The sequence below is a fragment of the Miniopterus schreibersii genome (genome assembly GCF_964146895.1).
Source record: "Miniopterus schreibersii genome assembly, chromosome: 16".
NCBI lineage: Eukaryota > Metazoa > Chordata > Mammalia > Chiroptera > Miniopteridae > Miniopterus > Miniopterus schreibersii.
This window is the reverse complement of record NC_138116.1, coordinates 42,315,741-42,343,217: the sequence shown is the minus strand read 5'-3', so window position 1 is coordinate 42,343,217 and position 27,477 is coordinate 42,315,741. Positions and strand designations below refer to the sequence as shown.

Sequence of the window (27,477 nt, the reverse complement as noted above, 5' to 3'; positions counted from 1 at the left end):
GGTCAGAAGCACAGGTGATACCTGGGCTTGTGACTGGCTTCTGAATGTGTGTGTGTGTGTGTGTGTGTGTGTGAGAGAGAGAGAGAAAGAGAGAGAGAGAGAGCGCCTTAACCTCAGTGATCTGATGCTATCTCCAGGTAGATAGTGTCAGAATTTAATTAAATTGTAGGACACCCAGCTGGTGTTGCAGAGAATTGCTTGGTGTGGAGAAACCTCAATATATTTGGTGACCAGAAATGAAGTGTTTTACATGAGTAGTAAAGAGGTGCACAGGAGAGACACAGTAGGGAACTGTCTTTCTTCCTACACAGGAGATGAACTGGTTTTCCTACACAGATGGTAATGAATTCAAATAGAATGCAAAACAAAAACAACAGAAATCCCAACCTCCCCCAACCTACACTTTGGATGGGTCACCGAAACATGGCATCAGCTGTTCAGGTGCACAGGTAGCCTGTTCACAGCCTCCACTCTTCACTTTCAAGTGCAGAAAATCAATTGTTGGCCAAATTGGAAAAAAATTTTTTTTCATTATTAGGTTTAAAGTAGCATTTGCAAACAGCCATGTAAAAATGGTGATTTTAATAGAATGAGTCCTCTCAATCAAGGAAATGTGCTAATACACATTATTCCAGGAGCCTTCAACAGCAGTTTGACCCATAGGCCATCCGGATAATCAGTGTCGAAGATGACTTCCAGTCCCTGAATTTCAGGCCCTTCACACCATTAGCAGCTAACCCTAAAACAGTAATAAGAATACCACCTTCTGTTTACTAGGGACTTATCCTGTACCATACCATTATCATCCCCACCTTACAACCGAAGAAAGATGTGCGGGGAGGTTAGGTAATTGGTAAGAGGAGGGGCGGGGGGGGGGCAGGTCAAGCCCAGAAGCTCCAGCTCCAGGGCCCAGCTCTCAGCCTCCTTGCCCGGCGTCTGTTTTCCTCCCACAATAAAACCCTCCATGATTGACTCGAGGCCTCCTGCTTTGCTCTTCTTCATAACGTTTTACCCCTCTGCAGGAGCACATCGATTTCTTTCAACTGCTTCTAAAATATAAGGTACAAATATGATACTGTACCGGAAAACATGTTGAGTAAACCGTTCAAACAAAATGCAGCTATTAAATAATAAAGCCCTCCCCCCATCCCCGCCTTCGGGACATCGATGCTAGTGGGAATGACAGCTCTCAGGTAGCAACATCTCCACGCGACAGAACGCGAAGCTTTCACCCTCTTCGAAGCCACCCGCGGCACGAGGACCCTCCCTCCGCCGGGTTTTCGCGAGGCCCAGATGGGCGCTTGCCCCAGTCCGCGCATCCTTCTCCCCGGTCGCCCCGCCCACCTCCTCGCCCCGCCCACCTCCTCGCCCCGCCCACCTCCTCTCCCGCCCCGCCCCAGTCCCCACCGCGCTACCCACGGCACAGTGCCCGGACCGAGCGCTCGCCCCGCCCCCAGCTCGTCCCGCCCCGGGTCGCCCCGCCCACTTTCTTGCTCCGTTCCCGGGAGCCCCGCCCACACGCTCGCCCCGCCCCCGCATTTGCTTCTCCCGGGAGGCGCTCAGAAGCGGAAGCGGGAAAGGCTGGGGCTTGTACTTTGGCTCCGGCAGGCCTCGGTGACCCGGTCGTACCAGTTCCAGTCCCCGCCCGGCGGCTGCGGCGCTGACGCGGCTCCCGGAAGTGGGGCTGGCGCAGGGCCGCCATGTTGCAGCAGGTGAGGGGCTGCGGCGCGGGCCGAGGGCGGCGTTCCTGGGGCTCGGCCTGGAAGGTGGAGCGGCGCGAGTGGGGCGTCCCGGCCTGCTGCCGGTCCCAGGAGGAGCGGGGAGCCGCGGGCCGCTGTCGGGGCCTCGGGCGGAGGGGGACGCGGTGCGCGGGCCGGGACAGGTCCCGGTGGGAAAAGCGCACCGGGGACCGCGCGGGCGCCGCGTCGCTCCGGGGCCGCCCGCAGACGCGGTGTGCGGAGCTGCGGTGTCTCGCTCGGTTGCGCGGAGACGCAGGCGTGTGCGGCGCGTAGCCCGACCCCTAGGGGCGCGCGGCGATCCGAACTGAACTCGAATTGGTGGTGGCGAACGGATTTCATCACAGGCCACAGGTTTACAGCCAGGGTTTAGTATGGATAATTTAGTAACCCCTTCGTATTAAAAACAATTCACAGTAAAGTGCCCTCTCACTTAGGTTCTCATAGTGTTTTTTCTTACCGGAGGGGTTTCTCTGGCCCAGGCGCTGTCGGCCCTGCCGTACGGAACCGCTGCTCTCGAGGTCGCTGACGTCCTGTCAGAAACGCGGCGGCCACTTTCCGGTTTTCGTCTTGTGATCGCTACTTTCATTGTCTCATCACCTCGGGCGCTCACCCTCCGGGGTTTCTTACAAGGACCGTTGTAGTTGCATCATTGGGGCCACCTGGATGATCTCATCTCAAGACCTTTAATTTAATCACCTCTGCCAAATTCTTTTTTCCAAGTAAATTTACATATTCACACAATCCAGGGATTAGAATTTAGACTTCTTGGGTGGAGTAAAAAGGAGGCATTATTGGTCCCACCACAGTTAATGGAGGGGGATGGCCCGAGACTGGGTCTTAAAGGTGAGCAGCGGCCAGATAGTGGTATGTCAGGGCAGGAATGTCTTTCAGCCGCAGCGCTGTGGGTTTTAAGTAGGGGAACAATATCACCTAATGTAAAAGGCCGCCTTGGCTGCTTGTGGAGATTGGACTATTTGGATCAAGAGCTGAAGGCCTCAGCTTTTCATTCCATAGCATCATACAGTAAGCAGATCTCACTCTTGGCTGCACATTTTTACCATCTTGAGAACTTTGGAAAATCCAGATGCCCAGACCAATTATATCTGAACCGCGGGGTGGGAGGGTGGGACCCAGGTATCAGTTTTTTTGTTTTGTTTTGTTTTTTAAAGTGCCCCAGGTAATTCCAGCCTGTAGCCAAGGCTGAGAACTGGTCTTATAGATCTGAATCCATTTTACCTTACTAGCTTTAGTTCCTACTTCACTTTTCCCACCTTTTACATACTCTGTGGGCTCCTTGTCCATTCCCTGTGCATACTTCATGTGTTTTCACTTCTGAGCCTTTGAACATATACCCAGTCAAGGGACTAGAATGAGCAGGTGACCTACTTGTTCTGTCAAGGCCCGGCTGACAAACTCTCCTTCAGGAAGCCTCTCCAGAGCCTCTTTCCTCTGCTCCCATTTGCACTTATATTTTTCTGGACACTGATCAGTCTGCCATTACAGGTGATTGGCTCCTTTGTGTTGACTCATGCTTCAACAAATACTGTATTGCCTCGCCTGGTGCTCTCCTCGACACTGGGACTTACTACAGTGCAGTGACAGACCTTGCCCTCCAGTAGCATAGAGTCTGGGTGGAGGTAGGAGTACACTTGCAGTAAGAAATTCCTGAGATAATTGTTCAAATGGAGATTTGTTCAAGTGCTGTGGGAACAGGGGAAATGGTATGCCTGGGGATTTCAGGGAAAGTTTCTCCACTAATTCAGTATTTGAGCTGAAATTTGAAAGATGATTTGTTGTTTGCCTGCTGGTGAACTCTGTAGGGAATGGGGAAGGGAAGAGCTTTCTGGGTAGAGAACACATGAGAGGCAGAAGGAGGGGAGAGACAGTGTTTTCAGAACATGTAGTAAACTATTGCTGTAGTGTCCAGTGGGAGTGTCAGAAGGTGAGTAAGGGGGGTGAGATCATGAGATATGTGTGAAGAAGTTTAGTTTTATCCCATACATGTGTGGCACAATAAAAAAATGTGGGCAGGGGAGTGACCTGGTATGATTTCCATGTTAGGAGGATTACTCAGATAATGAGAGGCTGGAGTAGAGCTGAGCATGCCACTAGAAATAGAAGCAGGGAGGCCGCTGAGTGGCTGGAACTGGTAAAGGTATAAAGAGCAGATTGATTGTGGTTGAGGCTGAAGGTGCATTACAGTGAGTTGAAATGTGCACCACTCTTAGAAGCCTAGTTATGAAAGGAAGGAACACCTTGGAAAGTAGAAGACAGGAAAGATTCAGGATCAGGATTTTAAAAAAATCTTTTTCCTTCTATAAAGGACACTCAGAGAAGTTTATATGCTGATTAGAAAGATCCAATAGAAAGCTTTGAAGATACAGGAAAGTGTAAAGAAGGGAAAATAGATGAAACAAGTCCTGGAGGAGGCAGGAAAAGAAGTGGTTCTGAGCACAAATAGTTGGTTTTGCTTTGGATAATAAGAGGAAGAGTTGTGGGAAGGGGTCAGGGAAATGAGAAGGCAAGTCAGATGATTCTGTGAAGAATCCAGAAGTACCGAGTTTCTCCCAGTAGCCTCAGCAGCTCTGACTTTGCAGGGGCATCGTCTGTACCCTGGTGGTTTTCTCATAGAGCTCTACAGCTTGGGTTGGGATGGAGACAGCAGATACTTGGATTACAACGTGGGGGTTTTGCCAGATGACGGGGATGGGGGTGAAGGAACTGCACATGCCCTTTTCCTAGGTTGTAAATCCAGATGGCTTTGACCATGTCTTAATCTTGTCTTCCATTTTGACTAGCATGCTGCCTTGCATGTAGTTGGCATGCACATACGGAATTAATTTTGCTTCATGGATATTTAATTTTCTTATTAGGACAGTAATGATGACAGTGAAGATGTTGCACTGTTTGATGCAGAAGAGGAAACAGCTAATCGACCCAAAAAATCCAAAATCAGGTATGAGGATAACTTTTAAGAGTTGTGTTTGTGTCCACTGCTGTTCTGCCTTTAGACTGGTGCCATCTGATGGGATTCAAGGCAGAGTAGTTGTGATGTACTTGTGAATATTGTATGTCATTAGCGTGATCTTTAGTCTGAGACAGAAATGATATTTCAGATTTTCTTTGGGAATAACTGGCATATGGAATTTTACTCAACATTGAGTTTTCAAATCTGCAAATCCAATTCTATGAACACTAGTGTGTTTTTCTTTAAATCCTTTCTGTAGATGCATTGTGACATTTTGATTTATTGTGCAAATTTCAGAATTGCATCTTTTGTATAAACTAACATGAAAATACCAAGCCAAACATTTCAATTCCAAATTTAGTTCTCTCTAAAGAAATTCACTTAATGAAATCAAATTCTCCCTAAACCTTGAAAACATACTGATAGCCTCCAGGCACAAAAGATCACATATTGTACAATTTCATTTATGTGAAATGTTCAGAATAGGCAAATCTGTAGAGACAAAGTTACATTAATGGTTGCCTAGGGCTGGAGAAGGGATGGGGTTGGGGTAAATGGGGGTGACTGCCAATGGGTAAAGGTTTCCTTTGGGGTAATGAAAAAGTTCTAAAATTGATTGTGGTGGTGGTTGTACAATCTATGAATATATTTAAAAAACCATTGAATTATATACTTTAAATAGGTGAATTGTATGGTATTATTAATTATATCTCAATAAAGCTGTTAAAAAAACAACTCTTCCTGATAGTTACTTTGTCTTAATGTCTGAAGTGATTTCTGAGGGCCTAGAAATTCTTTTGTCAAGATTTTTGGACATACGAAAATAGGATTCAATCCTGAGAAAGTTTACATTCAATGAGGTGTTAAAGTCATGTTTACATAGTGTATTTGCTGTGACAACAGGACTTAGTCAAATAATGGGACTTAGGAAGAGATGTAGGCGGTTTGCTTCTTCCTCAGTTCACCTCTTTTATTTTGCCCAAACCGCATGGTTATGCTGTGGCTGAAGCATTTTCATCTACATCTGCAGCACCTGTCTAAAATGTAATTGCATTTCTTTTGTTATGTTTTGGTTTTCAGACATCCAGTGGCATCATTTTTCCATTTATTCTTTCGAGTCAGTGCAATTGTAGTCTATCTTCTCTGTGAATTGTTCAGCAGCAGCTTTATTGCCTGTATGGTGACAATTATCTTGTTGTTGTCATGTGACTTTTGGGCAGTCAAGGTAGGTTTGATTGTTTTTATCTTGAAAACATTTACTATGATGAGATTGAATGGTGTATAAACAGTAACAAAATGAAACTTAGCATTTTGGGTTGGCATTAATTTATCTTTTTGTTACCTTAGGCCTCATCTGGGTTAAAGTGCCAGGTGTATAAAGATCACATGCAGGTTATTACACTAGTCACTTGTCTGCCTTATGTCAGCCCACATTAGCTTTAAAATTAAACAAATAAATGTGACTGGCAGCTTTAGACCCTACATATTGCTTCTAGTCCATTTCACTGGTTTTGCTCCAGGGTCTCCTCCAGCTGTCTAGATAAGACCCCAGCATAGTTTGTTCACAAATATTTAAGGCATACCCACTGTTTGTGAAGGCTCTAGGGCAGTAGTTCTCAACCAGGGCCAGTGTTTTCCCCCAGGGCACATATGTCAATGTCTGAAGACATTTTCGGTTATCACAGCTGAGGTGAGGGAAGAGTGCTATTTACATCTAGTAGGTAGAGGCTGGGGATGCTGCTAAACATCTTAAGATGCACAGATTGGACAGCTCCCCACAACAAAGAAATAGCCCAAAATGTCAGTAGTGCTAAAGTTGAGAAACCCTGTTGTAGGGGATTGAAAGGAGAGTAAGAAATGGTTTCAAACTCACAGGCAACCATGAGTAGAGAGATGGATGGATAGAAAGGTAGGTGGTACATAGATAGATGGACATGTGATAAAGTAACTTTTCAAACATTAACTGTAGACCCTAGGTGGTAGATATATAGGCATTCACTGTAAAACTAGACTCTTCTGTATGCTTGGAAATTTTCATAGTAAAATAGTGGGGAGGGGGTGGAAATCAAAGGGGGGAAAAATCAAAAACTGATTTTGGAATTTCAGAGACATGTATATTGATTCAAAGACCAGTAAGTTGTGACAAGCCTGTTCACAGCCACCAACACAGCCACTTTTAGATGTTTTGATTCTGACAGATATCAGAAGTGGTTGGCTTGGTGGTGGACAGTTTCCATAGGCCACAAATGCTGAGAATGAAGATTATGGAAGTCTGTTTTCTTTAAGCTTTTCTTTTGTACAGTCTTCTTTGGCTTGATTTTCTTTGAATTTCTTTTGTTGCTTTATGCTCTAAAGTGTTTTCCGTATCTTGGTCACAATTTTGTTTTGAGGAATGTTTCTTTTTGTTGTTCATGTAATTTCTGTTTAGCCAGATAGAACACGGCCTTTAGTCAGTTCTTCCTGGTAATTTCCAAATTCTTATAAATAAATCCTTCTGGATTTAGGGTTTTAAAAATGTGGCCAAAAAGTATATTTTCTGATAAGCTGGGGGTTTTTTTGTTTTTGTTTTTTTAAATGAGAGCTTAAAAAATGTCACCCTTTATCTGTGGTAAAATTACTTACTTACAAATATCCAAGCAATTGCTATGTGAAGCACAATTAAAAAGTCAAGATGGGAAAATTTTTGAATGAACTTGGGGAGGGGAGTAGGCAGGGTTCCAAACCTAATTAAAACAGAGATGTGTCATAACTATTCTAAATCTCAATATAGTCATCAAAAGAGATCTAATCATTAAAATAACTAAAGGGATAAATAACAAGATAAAATTATTTAAAAATATTTTAATATTTAAATGTTATAGCCTATGTGGTGTTTCTGTTTTATTCCTTACTGTGATGGATTAAAAGAGGTTAAATAATGGTTTAAAATTTTTAATGGTAACTATTGGTAAAATTTAAAATAAGTCCTGTATCTTTCACAACATTGGAGAAAATAAGAGCAACTAAAACAATTTATAAAGCAAGGAAAGGAAAGAAAGTACATGTCAAGGAAGCTTAAATATCACTAGGCGTACTACAAAGTGATGGAAGTAGTAGCAAATTACAGTAAATGTAATATATATATATATATATCTTTAAATATCTTTATTGATTTCAGAGAGAGGAAGGTTAAGGGAGGGAGAGAGAGAAACATCAGTGATGAGAGTCATTGATTGGCTGCCTCCTGCACGCCCCCCACTGGGGATCGAGCCCACAACTCAGGCAGGTGCCCTGACTGGGAATCCAGCCGCAATCGCCTGGATCCTAGGTCGATGCTCAACTGCTGAGCCATGCTCAGCCAGGTACAGTAAATGTAATTTGATTAAACTCTTTTTAAAGATAAGAATTCAAAGATTGGGCCCAAAATCAAAAGGCCAACCAAAAAGTTCCAACTAAAATCGTGACATTAGAAAAAGAATAAAGAGCAAAGATAACATTAGAGCAGTTCAAGCAAAAAGCAACTTGGTATTTAGTGCTGCTAGACAGAACAGGGGGAGACAGCAGCTGGGGTAAGAGTCATTTGTGAATCACAGTCGGGTTCATTTGTAGAACGGCATTATATCAAACTACATCTAGGGAAAACCTTAGAAACCCTAGGGGAAGATGGAGGGAGCATTGTTGTGATGGGGTCTAACAAGCCACTGTCTGACCGAGCAAAGCAACAAAAGCTAAATAAAGTTGAAAGGATTTGAATGAAATAACAAGGTGAGTTTAGTAGTAGTATTTGGAACTCTTTGTATACAGGGATAATTTAATAACAAGAGTTCAGTTCCTGTGCAACATTTGCAAAAATTAATCAAATATCACTACAAAGAAAATCCAAATCAATTGCTCAAAGCAGCTACATTTTCTAGCTTAGTGCAGCAAAACTAGAAATTAATAAAAAAAATGGTTGTTGAAACTGGAATTTTGAAAAGAGCCAACCTGCTTAATATCATGACTTAGGAAAAAAACAAAACTGTCTGCCTTTCTACCTGGGATGTTCTCATTTGCACACAACCTTAACAGAGGAATTCCTAATCATTTTTGTGTCACAGGTTCCTTTGACAGTCTCATGAAGCTATGAATAGTATTTTTAAATACATAACAGAAATATATTAAGATTAAATAAATCACTTATATTGAAATGTAATGAAAACATTAAAAAGGCAAATTCCTGATTTTGTCATATGTACTTTATTTGTGCATTAAATAGCAAGATCTAGAAGCAGGTCTAATTACTTTGAAAGGTCTAATTATTTTGTGATACCTACAACAAGTATAGTACAGTATGAAAAATATCTGTGGTTTTTATTGTGACAAAAAAATAAATTGATTCTACCATGGTTAATTATCTGCATTCATAATTTAAAGATAATTTTAGCCAGAAGTTAGTGAAAATAAAGATATAATTTTCCCCCATCCAGGTTCACAGAACCCCTGAATCTATTAGTCGGCACCGCTAATTAAAAATCTCCTGTATTACTGATTCCTACTCACCCTTTAAATTTCATTCCAAATGTTGATTCCTCGGAGAGGCATTTTATAATTCCTGACTAGATCACATTTCCCTATTTACCACACTTCTCTTTTCCCTCACTGTACTCACCATGTTTGGTAATGGTACATATGTGCACTGGTTGGCTGCCTTTCTTCTCCATGACACTTGAAGCTCCATGAGGACAGGAAAGGTATCTGTTATCATTTTATTACATGCTCAATAAATATTTGTTGAATAAATAAGCATTAGGAAAGCTATCAAAATAATTTGTTATGTTAATAAGAGGAAAAGAACTTGGTACATTTGAGGTAGTGAGTGAAGTCCAGTACCTGTAACCATTGCCTTAGTCAATTTGGGCTGCTGTAACATAATACTATATAAACTACAGGAATTTATGTCCCAAGGTTTGGAGGCTGGAGATCTAAGGTCAGGGTGTCAACGTTGGCGTCTGATGAGGGCCCTCTTCTGGGTTCTAGATTGCTGACCTCTCCTTGTATCCTCACGTGGTGGAGAGCAGACAGAGGTCAAAAGATCTCTTTTGATTCCTTTAAGGGCACTAATCCAGTTTATGAGGACTCCACCCTACTGACCTCATCTAATCGTAATCACTTTCTAATATCACCTGGTAGGGGTAGAGTTTCAACATACAAATTTTTGTGGGGTGGACATAAACATTCAGTCCATTTTTAGAGATAACAGTTTCAAAATATATGTAGCTACAGTCAGGATATATAGGAAAAATAGGTCTCAGTAGCTAAAGAGCAAGGAGTTTAGGAACACATTAGGGAACTGGAGAAAGGACAAGAATTCATGAGGGAAAAGGAGAGGTGATGTTTATGTACATGCTTACCCTGTAACCTCCATTCTTGCTGGTCCTGCAGTTGCCATTTCGTTTAATCTTTTGTCCAGGCCTGGTATGTAAGGGTCTTTAACTGAATATTAATAGAGGTAAAGCTGATGCTGTTTTGTTTGTGAAATGTTACACTAAGATATGACCTTATGGCCTGGCCAGCTGTGGCTCAGTGGTTGAGCATTGACCTAGGATCTAGGAGATCGCAGTTTGATTCCTGGTCAGGGCACATGCCTGGGTTGTAGGCTCGATCCCCAGCAGGGGTGTGTGTAGGAGGCAGCTGATCAATGACTCTCTCATCATTGATATTTCTATCTTTCCCTTCCTCTCTCTGAAATCAATAAAGATATATTAAAAAAATATATATATGACCTTATAGTAGATCTTTAAATAATGTTTTTAAAATGTGTGTATATTAATCTTTACCAGAATGTCACAGGTAGACTAATGGTTGGCCTGCGTTGGTGGAATCATATTGATGAAGATGGAAAAAGCCATTGGGTGTTTGAGTCCAGGAAGGTAAACTCCTCCCTCCCCCATTTTTGTGTAGATTATATGTAGATGACATTTGAGTATTTATGGATGAAGTATTCAAGATGAAAGTACTATCCAAATCATTTGGCATATCAACGCTAAACTAGATGGCCTTCTAAAACTAATTATATTTTTCTGGCTATTTCAGACCGGAAACAGTGTGCACGGGAAAGAATCCTAAAGGGGTTGGGTCAGAGTTCATACAGTGTGCTAAGCTGCATGTTGGGGGCTGCTGACAACTGGTCTCTTTCCTTATGTTGCCTGGCCTGGGTTACTGCTTTAGATAGCTTGTCTATCCTTGTTCCCAGGTCCTTTTCCACTTATGAGCAGGAAAAAGAAAGAGGAGGATTGCAGTTGGGTAGAAAATCTGAATTGATCAGTGCAGTCTGTTTAAGTGGGACCTGCAAGGGCCCTGGTCTGTTTTGGCTGGCCTGCTTCTCTAGAGTGGAAATCAGTTTGGGAGGCAGAGGACAACAGGCTTAGCTATGTACCGATGAAACTGCTTGCCTTCTGCTTGAAAGGGCTTGACAGATATTTCTCAGAAAGCAGCATATTGCTCAGTGAGCCCATATTCCTTTTTATTATAAAATCTGCCTTATAAACAACTCACCCGTCTAAATTTCGGGGGTTTGTTGAGATATCGTGGTCATTGTCCAGAATCCCTCAATTCCTTTTTTTTCTCTGGACATTGACTTGACCTTTTAGGATGACTGTAGCCTTGACTCCCTTGATTCTCACCTGAGAAGGTATCATTTATAGCTTCCTTATGAATAAACAGTATAAATGCAAGAAGAATTGAATAGAAGCCTATCAGAGATCATCCTTAAACTGTCTACTATGCCCTGAAAATGCAAAATTCTTGATTTAAAACAAGAATTGTACTAGTGGTAGGTCTACTAAGTGTTTTTGGGGGATGAGTGATGGATGTGGGTGGTTTTAACTTAGGACTTGGGTTGTGTGTATTAATTTATTTGAATTTGAGGATAAGGTGTTTTTCATAAAAAATTGTTAAATTTCTTTCTGATAAATGTCATAAAACATAGGCTATTAAATTCATGTTTTTGTATAGGCATCCCCTCAAGATAATAAAACTGTTTCAGAGGCTGAATCAAGAATCTTTTGGTTAGGACTTATTGCCTGTCCAGTGCTTTGGGTGATATTTGCCTTCAGCGCTCTCTTCTCCTTCAGGCTGAAGTGGTTGGTGAGTATCAGTGTGTAACTATTGAATAATCAGTCCATTAAGATGTTTGATGGATAATCATAGTAAGCAGCCATCTTTGTTAACATCAGGGACCTGTCTTGAATAGGCAGCTTGATCACGTATTTCCCAAGTTGATGAGCAGAGTCCTATTAAAGACCCCATTTCACCGTTCTCCAGGTACCTAGCAGAATTTTGATTTAACTCACCTGGTACAGAGATTACTGTATTTATCACATTATTATCTTGTTGGATGAGGATGTTTAGTAATCTCCAGACAAACATGTTTAGTTTAGTTTGGAACTAACAGAGTGGTCTTTTTGAAAATATTGGTTGCTAACCTGTTCTGGCTATCGCTTATATAGTAAACCTTGCCAAAATGTAGTGGCTTAAACATCAGCAGTCATTGCATGATATCTCTGTTTCTCTGGTTCATGAGCTTGGGAAGGGCTTGTGTGGAAATTCTGGCTTGGAGCCTTACATAGTTGCGGTCAGACAACTGCATGGGTGCTGGGGTGGCTGGGAGCTGAAGTGGCATCTCCTCTTCATGAGGTCCACGGCCTCCCACATGGTCTGAATACATGCTTGGGCTTCCTCATAGCCTGATGGCCCCATGGCAATTAGACTGCTTACTTGGAGGGTCAAAAGCTCCAATTAAGAGTGTTTCAGCTTACAATCTGAGTTACCTTTTACAACTGTATGAGTTTGCTTGGACTGCCATGACAAAATACCACAGACTGGGTGGCTTAAACAACAAAAATTTATTTTCTTACAACTCTGGAGCCTGGAAGTCTCAGATCAAGGTGTTGGTAGGGTTGGTTTCTTTGAGGCCTCATTCCTTGGCTTGTAGGTGGTCATCGTCTCTCTGTGTCTTCCCTCTGTACATGCCTGTGTCCTGTTTTCCTCTGCTTATAAGGACATCAGTCATATTGGATTAGGGCCCACCCTAGTGACTTCATTTTATTTTAATTACCTCTTTAGAGACCCTGTCTTTAAATATAATCATATTTGGGGGTACTTCATATTCCGTTAGGACTTCAACATATGAACTTTGGGGGGACACCATTCAGCCTATAATAACAACCTAGCCTCAGAAGTCACAGCATCACTTTGCTACCTATCCTTATTCAAAGGAATGGGAATTGGGCTTCACACCTCGATGTGGGGGTTAAAGAAGGTTCTAGAAGAGCATGTGGAATAGGAGATACTGTTGCTACCATCTTTCTAAAATATAATCTGTTATTTGACCCAAACTGTGAGTCTTGTTCTTTTAATGGTTAAGTTTGTCTCACTTAACTATTGATACCAGTATAATTTGGCCTTAATTATGTTTTTTGACCCTATTTTTTTATGTTTTCTTATTCCTGTTTTGCTATATAGGCTCTCTTTTTCTTTGTGAGTACATATATATAAATACTTTCCCTTTTTCAATTTGGAGGGTTTATTGTCTACTTCTAGTTTTTCTAGTATTTATTACATGTTTATATTATACCTTCTTTCATGAATTAGGAAATGTATTTAATATCTGTTGATTTTCTTCTATGGAGATGGTAGAGTTAACACTCATGGTTTCTCTCACCTTTGCTCTCTACTTCCACCTCTGGGTTTTTGTTGATTATACAGTTGGCCCTTGAACAACACGGGTTAGGGGTGCTGACCCCCACGCAGTTGAAAATATGTGTATAACATTTGACTTCCCCAAAACTTTACTACATAGCCTTACTTTAGTTATTTTAAGCAATACATTAAACCTGTTTATTGACTTACAGACTTTGTTTAGAAAGGAAAGGAAATAATATACTGTTAACTCCCTCCTTTGTTTCTTCCTTTCTATCACCTAAGTTTTGTTTTTTCCAGTATTTTTGTTGTTGTCAAGGTTTATAACAGTTACCTTTTGAACAGTATTTCTGACTGGTTTATTCTTTGATCTTCAGTATTTTAAAATACATTGATTCAGTCTTTTTATTGCAACTTTTCCTTTTACCTCCTGGATGGTTGGCTAAATTTCATTGTTGGGTGATTTTATTTTATTTATCTTTATTGTTGAAAGTATTACAGGTGTCTCATTTTTATCTCCCCAAATGACCCCCTCCACCTCGCTCCAACCCCCTCCCGAAGCCTTCACCCTGTTATTGTCTGTGTCCATGGGTTATGCATATATGCATATAACTTCTCTGGTTAATCTCTTCCCACCCTCCACCCCCCCTTCCCTGTTCCCTCTGAAATATGATTGTCTGTTGCGCGTGTCAGTTTCTCTGGATCTATTTAGTCTGTCAGATTCTTTTGTTTATTAGCTGCTGCTTAAAGAAGACCCTTCAACATTTCATGTAATACTGGTCTGGTGGTGATGAACTCCTTTAGCTTTTCCTTGGCTGAGAAGCTCTTTATCTGACCTTCAATTCTGAATGATAGCTTTGCTGGGTAGAGTAATCTTGGTCGTAGGTTCTTGTTTTTCATCACTTTGAACATTTCATGCCAATCCCTTCTGGCCTGCAAAGTGTCTATTGAAAAATCAGCTCATAGTCGTATGGGTGCTCCCTTGTAGGTAACTAACTGCTTTTCTCTTGCTGCTTTTAAGATTCTCTCTTTGTCTTTAACCTTTGGAATTTTAATTATGGTGTGTCTTGGTGTGGACCTCTTTGGGTTCCTCTTGTTTGGGATTCTCTGTGCTTCCTGGACTTGCAAGTGTATTTCTTTCCCCAGGTAGGGGAAGTTTTCTGTAATTTTTCAAAGAGGTTTTCAATTTCTTGCTCTCTTTCTTCTCCTTCTGGCATCCCAGTAATACGAATGTTGGGCCTCTTGAGCTTGTCCCAGAGGCTCCTTATACTATTTTCATATTTCTGGATTCTTTTTTCTTTTTGTTCTTCTAGTTGGGTGTTTTTTGTTTCCTCATATTCCAAATTGCTGATTTGATTCTCAGCATCCTCTACTGTTGATTCCCTGTAAATTATTCTTCATTTTAGTTAGTGTAGCCTTCATTTCAAATTGGTACTTTATTATGTCATTGATGGTCTCACTTGTTTTTTAATAGTCTTATAAAGATCCTTGAGCATCCTTATAACCATAATTCTGAACTCTGTATCTAGTAGCTTGCTTGGTTCTATTTCATTTAGTTCCTTTTCTGGAGATTTCTTCTGTTCTTTCCTTTGTGACATGTTTCTTTGCCTCCACATTTTGGCTGCTTCCAGGTGTTTGTTTCTATGTATTAGGTAGTGCTGCTATGTCTTCTGGAATTTGTAGAGTGGCTTTGGGTAGTAGGTGTCCTGTAGGGTCCAGTGGCTCAGCCTCCCCAGTCGCCTGAGCTGGTCCTTCTAGGTGCTCGCCTGTGTGGGCTGTGTGCACTGTCCTGTGGTAGTTGAGCCTTGGTTGCTGTTGGCGTCACTGGGAGGGATTGACCCCCAGGCCAATCGGCTAAGGACCAGCTGCAACTACAGCCAAAGAGCTGCTGTGCTGGAGACACCCCTATGAAGCAGGATTGACTTCACCAAGTGTGCCCCTTGAGTGTGTCACTCGTGGATGTGGTAGGGTTGTAATCCAGCGCGGTCGAGTCTGACCACTAGGTGCACTGTCTCTGGGGCCTCCCGGGAGGTGCAAAGTCAGCCTCTGCCTGTGCCTTGCCCAGGGCCACCCAGCATGAGCTACACAGCAAACCGTAGTTGGCTGCTACTTGTGCTGGGCTTGGAGGTGTCCAGGAGAGGCCAAGCTATGAACCAATGCAGGCTGCCGCTAGTGCCAGGCCTGGGGCCATTTATCCAGCCGTATGGGGTCCACTGCTGCTTGTTTGAGAGATTTTAGGAAAGTCCTAAGTATGAGGCTTGAGAGGTTACTTGCATAGAAAAGCCAGTGGAAATGGCCTGGATGAGCTTGCAGGCAGGGAGGGGCCAAAGGTGTGAGTCAGGTGTTGGCGATTCAAATATGGTGCCTGCCTGCTGGCTCTGTGCCGGGAGGACTTGTCAAAGGAGCAATGGCCTCTGCCTGCTCTTCTGCCTGGGAGAAAGCCACCCCTCCACCTCTCGCCCCAATTCCAGGCAGGTTAGTTCCTCCCCAAATGTCCCAGGTTTCTTTCCAGCTGCTGCGCAGTGCTGGGGCTCAGAAGGAGCGTGTCTGAGTGAGTCCATGTGGGGCCTTTTAAGAGGAGCTGCTGGGGCTCCCGCAGCCTCCCTGACTCTCAGTGACAGTCCCCGCTGCTTTCACAGCCCAGAGTTGTGGGGACATCTCTTCCCGGCCCTGGAGCCCTGGGCGTGTTGTGGGGCTGGGACCCCTCACTCCTCCGGGAAACCTCCATCTCTGAGATGTCCTTCCTGGGCTTAAACCGAGGCACCGGGGGTGGGCCCTCGGCCTCGTCTCCAGGGATTAAGCTCGGATCCGCCCACATCTGCGCCCCTCCTACCAGTCTTGGTGCTTCTTCAGTTCCCTGGTTGTAGGGCTTCTGTTCAGCCAGATTTCAGGAGGTTCTGAGTGATGGTGGTTCTGTATTTTAGTTGCAATTTTGATGTGGTTTTGGGAGGTGGCAGGTACAGAGGTTATCTATGCCACCATCTTGTTCGTGATCCTTTTAACCTTTCTCTGTTGGGGGTGATTTTTTAAAAAAAAACTTGTAGGTGTTTTCTTTGGCTCTGTCATGTTTGAGAATATGAGCCTTTTGACTTTATTCTTGAATGATGACTTGGCTAGGATAATATTTTTGGGTCCTAGCTTCTTTCTCTCATCATTTAGGAGACATTACTTCATTACTTTCTTATATATTGAATTTTGCAGAGAAATCTGAGGCCTAGCTTATATAACCTCCACAGAAGTGAGTGAGTCATTCTTTTCCCTGGACAAAATTTAAAAATTATTCTTGAAGTGTTAAAATATAACCAGAATGTCTTTGTGTTTATCTTTCTATATTGATTTTTCTGGAAACTGTGTGTCCCTCCAGTATGTAGGGGCAGGCTTTGCTTTGAATCAGGAAAATTGTCTTCTGTTAAAGTCTTTAGATTTATGTTCTGTTTTTTGGTTTCTCTAATTCTGAGGTATTAGTTATCACTGTTAGATTGTTTATCTGTTCTCATGTACCATCTTTAATTGCTTTGATCTCTCAGTTTTCTTCTATTTGTTCGGAGTCTGCCACATGCTAGACCTGTTCTAGGTACGGGGGATATTTGTTAGGGGTGGGATGACCAAGATAACCACTCCGATAGAGCTTATGTTCCAGTGGAGCATGATGTGGACATACAGCACATAGAGAGCAGGGTATCAGAAAGTAGTGATACAGGTGAGAATGGGGAGTGCAGGGGAGAGAACGGGGGTTACTTTGGATTGGGTGGTCAGCAAAGGCTTTTCTCTGCTTCCTTAGCTCTGCCAGCTTCACTTTCATCTCCTTCTGTTGTGTTATCTTACCTTCATTCTCTTTGAATTCTTATCTTTAGGTTCTTCCAAAGGGTGAAGTATTCCCAGGAATGCTTTTTATTTTGGTGGACTATATTTCTTTCAGAATAGATTCTTCACTTATCTTTTGCATAGTGTTCCTTATTTTAAATTTTATTTTGGCATAGTTTTGAATAGGTGCCTTGCCCCTTTTCCCTCTTCATTTTGCTCCTTACAGTGGCAGCCTTGTCCAGACCTTATGCTGCTTTAGTGTGGGTGAATTCCCTTTGACTGCCTCCCTCTGTTGTCTGAGATACTGGGGCTCTGCTGTGAGCTGGACTTTAGTGGCCTGAGGCGCAGGTGTGAGGAGAACGTAGCCAGGCCTCTGGCTGCCTTGGCTGGCTTGCTCCGGCTTTGCCCGTTAGATGTAGTGGAGTTCTTGTTTCTTGGTGGGTGTGTGTTCTATTCTAGGAGAGTCAGCCCAACCTTTCTACAGCAGTGTTTCCACTTCCCCAAAACAGAGCTGGTGAAGGTTATGTAGAAGGTTGTTTGTGCTCCTATGTTAAGACCACAGGGTGGGAAGGTGGTATCATCCAGGCTTTTCATGAGTGTTTTCCCACCCTCTGTGCTCTTCAGGTCATTTGCTTGCTGATTGGTGATCCTTCTTCCTTCCCTCCTCCCCCCAGGGAGGCATTGCCAGGGCAGGCTGCTGGGATTTTCCTGCCTCTGTTGGTTGGAAGGGGCTTCTACTCTCATATCTGTTAGGCTTTGGCCGATGTGACATGCCCTGTAAAAGAATTCACAACAGAGAGAAGAGATAGATGCAGGAGTTTACTATACTTTCCTCAGAAGGGAAAGAGTGGTGTACTGCTAATCTATACAAGGGCAAGAAACAAAAGGTGGCCTGCTCTTTTAAGCAGGGGCTGTTGCTAGGCTACAAGGAAGGGAGGAGTTTAGGGTGTCTTGAAGTTGAGCAGGTACTGGAAAAGTTTGTTTTCTAGGAGACAGTCTGGCAGAGTCCGGCAGATGTCCTAGGGAGGTGTCTTATCAGTATTTTCCCAGGCCTGTAAAACATGCTCAGAGCAAAACTTATGAAGGCTTTCAAAGAAGGCTTGTTTGAAGGGGAGGAGGGAAGGGAACTTTCTCCTAACTAGAGACTCCATGGTGCGAATTATCCCCGAGCTGTAAAAACAGCAGGAGGAGGGGGGTGCAGGAATGTAGCCCTGAGAGTAGTTTATCTTGTCTGCAGTTTGAACAGAGAAGCCAACAATCTTAGGGTTTAATTACCAGGTGCTTCTCATAAACCGTGAAAGGCCACAGCAAAGAAAAAGAGAGGCCTTCTTCCTGTCCTTACAATGTCTGTTTCTGCATTTTCTCTTAGAATTCTCTAAATCCTCTGGCCTTATGCCTCTCTAAGTTGTTAAGGGGTGGTGATTACTAGTGAAATTTTTCTTAGAGTTTTTTTGGAGAGTTTGGAGCCACATAGAGCGACACCAAGCTGGCTCTTTTTTGACAACCAGCCCATTTTTAATGTTTATTGGTACCTGCTTATTTGCCTTAAAAAAAAATCTCTTCTCTTTCTGTCTTAGAGGGAGGGAGATCTTGATATCTGGCTTTACTACACCATTGTAAACCAGAATGCTTGTTTTAACTTATAAATACATTTTAAAACTTGTTGCCCTTGGGTAACATGGATGCCTTCGCAGTGCCATGCTTAGTGTGACTGAGGCTTACATTGCAGGGCCCCGTTTGAGAAATGTTGGAAGTTGAAGGAAATTTATTTAAATAAAAACAGTTTTTATGTTCATTTAGGTAACTAGCAACCTTATATAGTTCTAAGTGTTTATTCCTGCAAAACATAAATTAAAAACAGAAAGTACAGCTCTATTTCCTTTACAGGTATTTGAACCTATTCCTTAAAACATTTAAACCCTCTCACTTGCTTAAAATCAGCTTGTAAGGCGAGTAAGTGTGGGTTGGAAAAAGATGTTCTGTTTAGCTGTCTTGCTTTTTAAAGATGTGAACATTTCCCAGGTAATCCTTTCTGTAGCAGATGAGTTGTGAGTTGTTTTTTCAAGAATAGGTTCTTGAAAAACTATGGCCTGCAGGCCAGATTCAGTCCAACACCTGTTTTTGCACATTTTTATTGGAACACAGCCTTGCCTGTTGGTTTATATATTGTCTGGCTGCTTTGGAACTAGAATGGCAGAGTTGAGTAGTTGCCGCAGAGACCATATGGCCCACAGAGCCTGAAATGTTTATTGTCTGGCCCTTTACAGGAAAACTTTGCTAAACCATTCTAGAATATTTAACCATGTGATCCCCTTATGTTGTCCTAATTAATTTTATTTTCTTAATATTTAAGAGTAGGCTTGAGTTTCTAATTCTCACTCCTTAATGATCTTAGTGGGGTCACCTGTGGGATTCCTGATGAGGCACAAGGAAGAAAACACTGCCAAAGTGCATTTCCTCCTAGCGCTCCACCCAGCCCTTTGTCACGGAGACGCACCTGTTGACTGTGCCTTGAGGCTCTGTTTGCTTTCCTGGAAGCCAGTTGAGGTGCACATAGCATAGAACAGGATTCACCTCTGCGTGCTCTCAGTCTATTGAACTTGATCTATTTCTTGACCATTCTTCTGTAATTCTTAAAGGTGTATTAAAGGAGTAATTAACGTTTGGGCCTCTTCTGGGTCTCATTTAGTTTTTTTACATCTTTACACACAGACCCATGGAAAATAGGGAATGTTGCCCCCACTTCATGTGTAGCATGTGTATTTAATAAATATTTGTCAGGCAGGTGATGCAGCATATGTTGGGTGGGTCTGCTCTGGCAGGTGCTGCCGTCTTATGGGCACAGCCCCCCTGTGGCGCTCCCTTTTCCTTCTCCTCCCGGGACTCTGCCTGTCTCGCTTAGTGGCACAGAGAAAGGTCAGTCAGTATTAGGCCAGCAGTCGTTGCCTTTTTTCTCTTTCCCAGGCGGTGGTTACCATGGGTGTGGTGCTGCAAGGTGCCAACCTGTATGGCTACATCAGGTGCAAAGTGGGCAGCAGAAAGAACTTGACCAGCATGGCCACGTCTTATCTGGGAAAGCAGTTTTTAAGACAAGTAAGTGTTTCCTGGCTGTAAGGAACAATTGGATGTGGTCAGTGACTAACACAGTGATTTCTAACTCTCTTAGAGTTCAATTTTTATGAAATACTTAAAGTTTTTAAGGCATATATTGATTTAGGTATGAGATGATGATGATGATGATAAAGTTATTTTAATTACTTTTTCGAGACTTTTAGTTCATACCAGAAATGTATTGTTAGTGTCCTGAAATTATTTTAAAATCAGAGAGATAAACTATCGTTGGTAATACCTTATTTTTAAAAGTTCAGTTGCTTTCCATTAATTCTGGTGGCTCTGACACTTTTGAAGAATGATTGTAAGGTTTTAGGGTTTATATTGTAGGAACGAGTAGAAACAAAATAAGACTGTAATTAAAGATTGTTTTAAAGGACTCAGGTTTTTTAAGAACATACCGGTTTTAGTACAATTCCCCAATATGAATATTTAGATCAGGATTTTCAGTGGGATAAGTAGTAATGGTAGATTGTTAAATCTCTTGGGAGATTAGGTCCTTGTTTCATGCAGTAGGTTCAAGGACAGTAGTAGTGTCCTGGACAGTGGTTCTCAAAATTGAGCCTGCATCTGCATCACCTGGGGGGCTGAAACACAGTGGCAGTCCCACCTCCAGTTCCTCATTCGGTTGCTCTGGGTGGGCCTCATCATTTGCATGCCTGAGAAGTTCCCAGAGGGTGCTGATGCTGCTGGTCCAAGGATTGCATTTAGATAACTAAAGCCCTGAGAGATTGTTACTACTCAAGAATACACAGCTAATAAGTGGAACAAAACTAGGGCTTGAGCCCGCCTCCTCTCTTGAAATTCATTGTTCTTTTCATTCTCCTGTACAGTTCCTCTTGCATGAAGGATAAGAAGTAGAGGAAATTAATATTTTTGCAGGGACATGAATCTCCTCCTGAGCGTTTTTGCTCGGTACCCGTATACCTATGCTGTGATCCACCTACGGTAATTGTCAGGTGTGCGCTTAGGAGGTTCCCCTCAGGATTTCCAGTGTTTCTGAAGTGGGGATGGACGTTGAGCTGGAGATAACGTGGATAGGATTCGTGGACTCACACTGCTCCTGGCGGTGCCCTGCCAAGATCACACTGACTTGCTGGGCATTGCGTGGGTCCCTTGATTTGCTTCTCCAGCATGTATTAATTTTTAACATAAGTGGGCCATTGAATGGAAGTTAATGTAGTAGCTGGCTCTGCTTACAAATACGGAATGCTTTCCTAGTGCTTTGAAGTCGATGCTTTTTATTAAGGAGTTCTTACTCTTTTGCAGAACACTGGAGATGATCAGGCTTCCTGAAGAGGGAGAGAAGCCCATGTGTGCTGTTACACTGGGGAACAGCTGAAGAGATTCTGGACCGAACCTTTTAGAGCTCAGTACATGCTGCAGAGAGGAGTGTTGTGTTTGTTTTTCCACTTAAAATTTACTTTAAAAAAAAGGAAAAGTAGTTTTCAAATTAAGTTTTTATTTTGTTTCTAGCATTTGGGTCTTGAAAATATGGTGTTGCTAGAAACACTGTCAGAATGTGGTTCGTGGTGTACATATATGTATGCACGGTCGTGTAATATCCTTGTATCGCAGCTTGATGAAGATGTTTATGTTCGTGTACACATGTAATAAAGACCTTTGCATTCTGGTCCATAGAACGTAGAAGGATGTTCTTAATCTCATCTCCAAATCTATGTGTTTATATATTTCTGTAGATTATTTTCAGAAGAAAGTTTTGCTTCCATGGTAAGAGTGAGCACTTTGGCTTATGTATGTTAGAAATAATTGTTAATTTTATGACTTAATATATACTTAATGATGAAACTTCTTATCGTAGGCATTCACAGGCAGATAAAAACCAAATCTGGCTCAGTGGCATGAGCTAGTTCCTAAAATTTTGTTTATTTTTATTGTAACAAGTCATGTATTTTAGGTCCAATTAATATAAATGAATTTTTGTAGTTTATGTGTAAGGGATACTTATCGATTGCTGCTGTTCTGTTTATTTTTTGGAAAGGATAGCCGGAGTTTACTTTGGAACCTCCTGAAGAGCTTCAGTGCTCCTTGGCCTAATGAAATCTTTTACCACGAAAAGAGTATTATTCTTATGTCATAGTAAGAATAATCATTTAAGTACTTGGCATAATAAATGCCTAAAAGACATTTTATTTTATGAATCTATTTTTTTCTTGCTATAGTGGGGATATTGTAAATCATGCATTTGTGTTAATGGTATTTCTTAAAAAGCAATATGTATAGCAGTCTAAAGACTGTTACAGACATCTGTAAATTCTCTTGTAGGTATACTGTAAACTTGGTGGAGTCTTAATCAACAGATTATTTTGTCAATTATTTATACATTGTTAAAACTTTTTAAAAGCTGTTTTGTTTAATTGAATAAGTGTCTTTATTGGAGTGATAGCTTTGAAGGTGCATAACTTTATATTTGTATAAAACTCTACTGTTTACAAAGCACTTTGACACGTGTAATCTCATTTGATCGTCCTGACAAACCTGTTTTGTGTGATGTCTGTGGGCAGATGATGAAATGGAATTTCAGGATACTGAGTGATTTGCCCAAGGAAATACAACACAGATTACAGGAAGACTCATCAGGATATGTTGCTGTGTTTAGAGGAAATATTTGTCTCGAATGTCTTTTCCTTTCTTAAGAATCATTAAGTTATTAAGTAATTCATTTATTAAGGGCTTATTTGCCGTTTTACTTAGGCTCGTCTGGTGAGGAAAGACATGTTATTATTTAATTTGAAAGAGCTAACCTAGATCTTTAGAGTTGAGACTAACGGGACACATTGGTATAGGTTTTGATATAACAATGTTACTTGAACATGCAATCCTAAAAAATATGAATTGAATTTTGGAATATGCAGGTGGCAGGATTTACCACTTGTTTCCCAATATCCATTTTCCCTTCTGCATGTTTCCTACTTATTAGCTGGGACATGGCAACAGAGACAGTTTTTTCTTGCTGCATCTTGGTGTGGCCATGTGACTGAGTTCTGGCCACTGGGTACATTTCCAGGACGTATTCCTAAAAGAGGGTCATGCCCATGCCCTCCCCTTTTCTCTTTCCTGAAATGTAGACATCATAGGGGGAGCTTGGAATGGGGTAAATGCTATTCAGTTTTTGAATAGCAGAGAAGTAAGGTGGGGATTGTGTTCACTCTAATGGGGATAGCAACCCTGAACAGTTTATCTGAATTTTTAAATAAGAAACAAACTTCTGTCTTGTTTAAGTGTTGTTGTGGCTTTCCTGTTGCTAGAGTCCAACTGAATTCTTATTGCTACATGTAGTTTTAGCATCCCCCTAATTGCATTAGTGGTGTTTAGGACATAATACTTCAGTAAAGGTTCAGCTGTACTAACTTGCTGTAGTGCAGTGATTTTTCATGCTGGTACAACCTTTTTTTCTAAGTCTTGTGTCAAAACTTAATATATATAACAAAGCAGAGCTGCTCTAGTGGAAACAATTGGACGTTCTGAGTCACCCTCTCAGCCCTAACTTCCCATGTCCAAGGCGCCTCCTGAGCCCTGTTTGCAGACCACTGCCAGGAAAAGTGAAACAAGTCTATTCCTGGTTTTGGAGAAGGTAGCCCCAAATTGTATGTTAAATATACTTTTCAATTACAAATAAAATCAGAAGAATATCTAGTTCTTATGTGAAGCAGGAAACACTCCTTAAGCCTTTATGCTATTCTAACTAAGAGAGGAAGAAGTGTATCATTCCTGAAGTTACAAGTTAGTGCCAAGGGAAATGTAATCTCATATGTAACTTTTCCCCACTATGATTAATTAAAAAAAGAAAGAAAGTAAGCACTCGTGATCAGAAAATCAAGTAGTACAGAAGGTGACAAATGCAGGTCCTATCCCACTCAATTTTGTTCCCCAGAAGCAAACATTTCAACTGCTTAGTTTTCATGTTTTGGGATATTTACCTCTATATCTCTAAATAATATGCTTACACTGTTTCTTAGTAACTTTATAATTAGCTGTTGACTTCCTGCTATGAAAAAATGAAGATTTAACTCAACCTGCTTCCCCCTCCCCACATATAGTTTGGTCCAATAAATCTCCATTTTTAAATTTAATCAGTTATCTGTTGTAACTGAATTTCCTCTGTTAGTAATTTGTTCAACTCCAAGTAACAATATCCTACAAATAATGGCTTAAGCAAAAAAAAGGGTTTGTGTATTTTTCAACAAAGGAAGTCTGAAAGTAGGCAATTGCTGGTGTTGATGCAGTTACTAAACAGTTCCTTAGAAAGCTGGTTTTGTCCCTATGCTCATTGCCTCAGGGTCATAAGATGACAGTCACAGCTGAGGATGAGTCATCCGTTTGTAAGGAAGGGAGAAGCATGGAAGCTCTGATTGCATCTGTTCCCTATTTCAGAAAAGCAAAGCTTTCTGAGGAATCACAGGACACTTTTGCTTTTACTTACATCTCACTTGCCAAAATGGTGTCACCCAGGGGTAAGAAAATCTGGGAAAACAGGTTATTAAGGGAGGGGAGGCACATTGCTACCTTAAATAAAAGGGATTTGGCTAGTAGGGGAAAGGGACACTGGGTAGGCCTCTAGCAGTGCCTGCCACATCTCATGCAGGGCTTCCTTTAGAGGACACGAGCTGCTGTGGTGGCCAATGCTCTTGGCATCCTTTCTACAGTGGATAAATGGCCTTTGATCTAGACGGCCATTTACAGCCAACTTTAGATGCAAAGCCATTAAAGTGAGACTTGGGTTAGATCTGTGAGGGTGTAGGCTGATGTACTCTAAAGTTTGCATCCTTTAATGTGATTAAGGGGGTAGATTTAGAATATTCAGAGCAGTGGTTCTCATGAAGAGGGTGCCACCCACTGGGGAGGGTGTTTTGTAATGTGGAGAGGGAGGGGTCGGTTAACACAAAGATTTGTTATTTTAGTGGGTGGAGCCTAGGAATGCCAAGCGCTTGTAGAGTGTAGGACCTGGCCAAAAATTGTCATGCATGTCTAATAACTTCCAAATATCTCATGAATAGTTATGTACCTGAAAATCCTGTTTCTAATGAGAAAGGAAAAGCAACCCCTGGAAGTTGACCTGTCCCTAACAGCTAGACTGTGGTGTTCTCCTGTTGAACATTAACAATTTTATACAACACCAACATCTGACTAGGCCACTCTGACCGTGAGGAAGCAAGACAAAAATAAGGACACTGGTCATGAAGGCACATAGAAATAGTACTGTGCAAACCATAAAAGGCCAAACATGCTGTCCTGGCTTACATGAGTGACTGATGCTACTTTACTCAATATAGCTTTAGATCGTCCTATCCTTCCTACTTTCTAGATTAAAGTTATTAAGATACCACTCATGGGCTTGCTTTACTTTTTGAAAGCACCCAATCCAACTGTGATCCATGGAACCCTTCTTGAAATCTCCTAGGCCCACCTGTAGGCCCAAATCCTATAATAAGCCCTTAGCTCCCTCAATCTGAGACACCCGTGGTGTGGTCTCCCTTGTGCAAAAAGTACTAATAAACCCAACTTTGTTCAACCACAGGTCCGTTCCTCATGGTTTCTAGCTGGTGAGCATTGACAATAATTATCTGAGCCTAGACTATCAGTCCCATTTTACATATAAAAACTCCATATTACATTTTGTTGCAGATTTGCAATACTTATCAAAAAAATGCAACTATCAAGTGAGAAAAGGTTGTACTCTGTGCATTTTACCAAGAGTTTTTCACCATTTTGAAAACTCACCAGTGGCAACATTGCTCATGGCATTTGAGTTGCAAGTCAAAACTGCTGCAGCTGCATTAGTCTGCAATTGTAGTGGCCACACTCCTGGTATACTTACCATATACAAGCATTTGACTACCTTATTGTGGCTTCAGTCATTATGGCCATTTTCACATTGAATTACATATTTACATAAGTTGCTTCCTTTTATTTCTCCTTTATATTAGACATTGATTTAAAACATGACTGAGGTAAGTTGTTGTATTGTCTATCCATCTATAAGTTTTTTAGAATAATGGAAAGGATATTTAAAAATATTTCTGATAAAAATTGGTTGTGGGGTGTGAAGGTGTGAGAAACCCTGGTCTGCAGTTATCGGTGGACTCTTTGCTCAGGTGGAGCTGGAAAGCAGACAGACTTGAGCTTGTACTCTGGTGTTCTAATATTCTGTGTTCTTACTGAGGGTGGATTCCATAGACTGGAAACTAGTGCTGACATTCTATGAAATTTGAGAAATCAAATGGTTCTCATTGGTTGGTATACCATAGGTGGAATGTCTGATGTTCTAAGTGAATTCAGTATATGCTGTTTGCATTAATTTAAGAGAAATCCATTGTATCCCACTTTCTATTAAAAGAAATTCTGGAGAAACATTTCAAGAATGGTGGAGTAAGGATCTCCAAAGATCAGATTCTCCATAAAAGCAAGGAGAACACTGGCAGAAACTGTCAAATTCAACTTCTTCAAACTCCAGAAATTAACCAAAGGATTAATTAGGAAACATGAGAAACATGTATTAAGGAGAAATGGTTGAATCTCTGTAAGAATAATAAGCTTTGTGACATTTTAACTTGTCCTGATCCCATCTCTCCCCAGCTCTGTGGTAGCCTTGAAAACCAGCAACCTTGAACTGCAGTAGCTGTGAAAGCCAACAACTGGAATAGTTTAGAAGTTCCCCAAATAGGTTTGGAGTTATCCAAGAAGCCCCATCCTCAGAGAATTGTCACTTGTTTAATTTGCTTGGCAGCTCCCTAGAAAAGTCCCACTTACAGTGCTTATCTTTAATTAATCTGACTCAATGAGAAAAGCCCTAGCCCCAGGTTGTTTGTTGGAAACAACCAGTAGCAATTGTTTAAATAGCACAGCTACCTGTTGGGGCAAACAGACTGGTAAAAAAAACTTAAAAGGAAAATGTGGGGAGTGAGATGTTCATAGGAGGCTTTAAAAAGCCCCAACATACTCCTGGGGGTATAGAAAGCCACATGCATGTGCAGGGTTTGCATGCCCAGGAAAAGACCTGAAAAGGCCCTAATCTCTGGATGATCTTGAGGCTCTGCATAAACAGGAAATAAAGGCTTAGGCAGAGTTGTAAACTGTTGCAGTCTTGAAGATGTGCTCCAATACACACAGGCCCTTCAGTAAGGGAGACTTACTGTTTGGGGTACTTAAGGTAACCCCTATCTAATAATTAGCTAA

The 27,477-nt window shown here is 41.7% G+C and overlaps 1 protein-coding gene across 3 annotated transcripts; it reads left to right on the top strand.

The window, feature by feature from the left end:
* The first annotated feature begins 1,544 nt into the window (after positions 1-1,544).
* Positions 1,545-22,740, top strand: LOC308568682 (Golgi apparatus membrane protein TVP23 homolog B). 3 transcript variants are annotated; one of them, XM_081161912.1, is made up of 7 exons: positions 1,546-1,712; positions 4,613-4,695; positions 5,788-5,932; positions 10,506-10,595; positions 11,680-11,811; positions 20,134-20,262; positions 21,550-22,740. In XM_081161912.1, exons 1-7 carry the CDS (start codon positions 1,701-1,703, stop codon positions 21,574-21,576), a joined length of 618 nt encoding a protein of 205 aa, XP_081018038.1. In that variant the 5' UTR covers positions 1,546-1,700; the 3' UTR covers positions 21,577-22,740. The 3 variants fall into 3 exon arrangements, with proteins under 3 accessions (XP_081018039.1, XP_081018038.1, XP_081018040.1); XM_081161913.1 differs by lacking the exon at positions 20,134-20,262 and having other exon boundaries at positions 1,545-1,712; XM_081161914.1 differs by lacking the exons at positions 1,546-1,712; positions 5,788-5,932 and having other exon boundaries at positions 4,611-4,695.
* Positions 22,741-27,477: the final 4,737 nt, after the last annotated feature.